At 32.0% G+C, this 1,938-nt stretch overlaps 1 protein-coding gene across 1 annotated transcript in view; it reads right to left on the reverse strand.

Moving 5' to 3' along the window:
- LOC119591436 (histidine triad nucleotide-binding protein 3-like) overlaps positions 1-1,938 on the reverse strand; it is a gene marked incomplete in the record, with an annotated part of 8,374 nt that overhangs the window by 990 nt on the left and 5,446 nt on the right. Inside the window, 2 exon segments of the mRNA XM_037940177.1 lie at positions 1-1,461; positions 1,599-1,792. Of these exon segments, the coding sequence (XP_037796105.1) occupies positions 1,423-1,461; positions 1,599-1,792 (233 nt within the window).

Genomic DNA, 1,938 nt, shown 5'->3' on the forward strand with positions numbered 1-1,938 from the left:
TTAAAATGATATGTTGTAAAATTTGGTTCATAATGGCACATGGATCAAGAAAATCATAACAAGATCAAAGTAGTTACAACATAATTATATAAACAAATATCTTCAACACAAAATAATATACAGAATACATCACCAAAACAGGAATATAACATTTCTTCTTATAGATAATTTTAACATACTCCTTACTCTGACTAAACAATGGAAAGTAGAAACATATTTCTAATACAAAACTACAGTATATATAATGTCAATACACTGGCCTTACATAACATGGGAACACATCATGATGAAATAGCACCATGTATTTTCCGCTCTGCACTTAGGACCTCAAAATTTTCTTTCCAGTAAGAAAGGTCGCAATAATACCAAAAGCATGTTTCTTTATTATTTGTTACTTTTTCATCCTATTTTTCTTTATTTATCAATGTGATTCTTTGGTGGTAAAGCATATTATTGTCATTTTTAAACATCTAATAATTTACATAATATCTATTTATCTTAATAAATGCATAGGTATTATTCTTAGCATTCCGACAATTACAGAGCCGCACCAAAAGTTTAAATCAAAATGTGTGTTGACTTTTTCCTGCAGCAATTATTATCCCTCAAACAAACAGAATATAAAAATAAACTTTCATTTACACTACATACTTTTTGGCTCAAAATGTGCACCATGATACTCACAGCCGTTTCATTTTCTTTTCAATATAGTATGATTCTACATTAAATCACCGGACTAAATTTTAAAAATATTTTCCAAAAACTCTAATTTCCATCATTAACTGACATACTTCTATTAAACTCACATTAGCTGCATCATTAGAAGTACCTGCCTAAAATTAATAAAAAAAAATATTTAAATGAAATACTGGTTACAAAGGTTAAATTTATAACATTTGTGGGAAAAAATTCCATTTCATATGCTGTGGCTCAGAAGTGGACTTTGTAGTAATAATTTTCTAATAATATTCCATGCAATAAATTCTATATCTGATGGTAATAGTGCAAGAAAAATCTCACAATATATGGCAAATGCTCTATTTTTATAGTAAGACTTATCTCTCATTACTAAATTTAAAAATTAATATATTGGGGCAAAGGAAACAAGCAATAGGAAAAATAATATTTTGCTCACAGTCCTGGCACTGATGTTAGATATGTGCAAAATCTTATATAAAATCATTTCTATATAATAATTAAACAAAAATATATCAGATTAATCAACACGTCTTCAATGTCCCACACATATAACATTTATTTCTAAGACTTTCTACGTCTTTATTGTTAAATTGTTATTATCATCAATCATCAAACTGCCCTCTTCTGAAAAAATTTGCACGACAGTGACAGACTCTGTAGGGAGGGTTAGATTGTGCCAAGCACAATGTTGGGAGTCACCACTCTCGAGTACTGCACTATGTGCTACATCTTCTGTCGGAGTCTTTGAATGGCTGTCTCAGGCTGAAAGACGATTAATGCTTGTTAGTGGACTGTGGCATCATAAAAGATAAGTATTCTGGTAACAAGTGAACAGTAAGTTGCATGTACTTATACATGTAATGCCCATCAACACCCACACCAGTGCCCCAAATACTTACACTAACAAACCAAAATGAATCCTTTTTGAACATCCCACGTGCTATAAAGCCCATCTCCCCCTCTGGTGCAATGATATGAAGATGGAGGTGGCTGACTGTGTGGAAGGGTGGCCAGTGGAATCCAAGTCTGGCAGTGGACTCACAACCGCCCTGAGCTGTCAAAACTTCCTTGCTAAGAGACACCATCTTCTCCACTGTGTGATAAAAAAGCTTTTTTTTAATCTAGGTTATTTTTAAAGAAAACATAAGATGAAGAAAGGATCAGGTCAAGTTAAAGGTAAATCAGATAATACCTCTCTACTGCATGATACAATAAAGTCTCAATCCATACTGTTATTCC

This window comes from Penaeus monodon, chromosome 28 (assembly GCF_015228065.2).
Source record: "Penaeus monodon isolate SGIC_2016 chromosome 28, NSTDA_Pmon_1, whole genome shotgun sequence".
NCBI lineage: Eukaryota > Metazoa > Arthropoda > Malacostraca > Decapoda > Penaeidae > Penaeus > Penaeus monodon.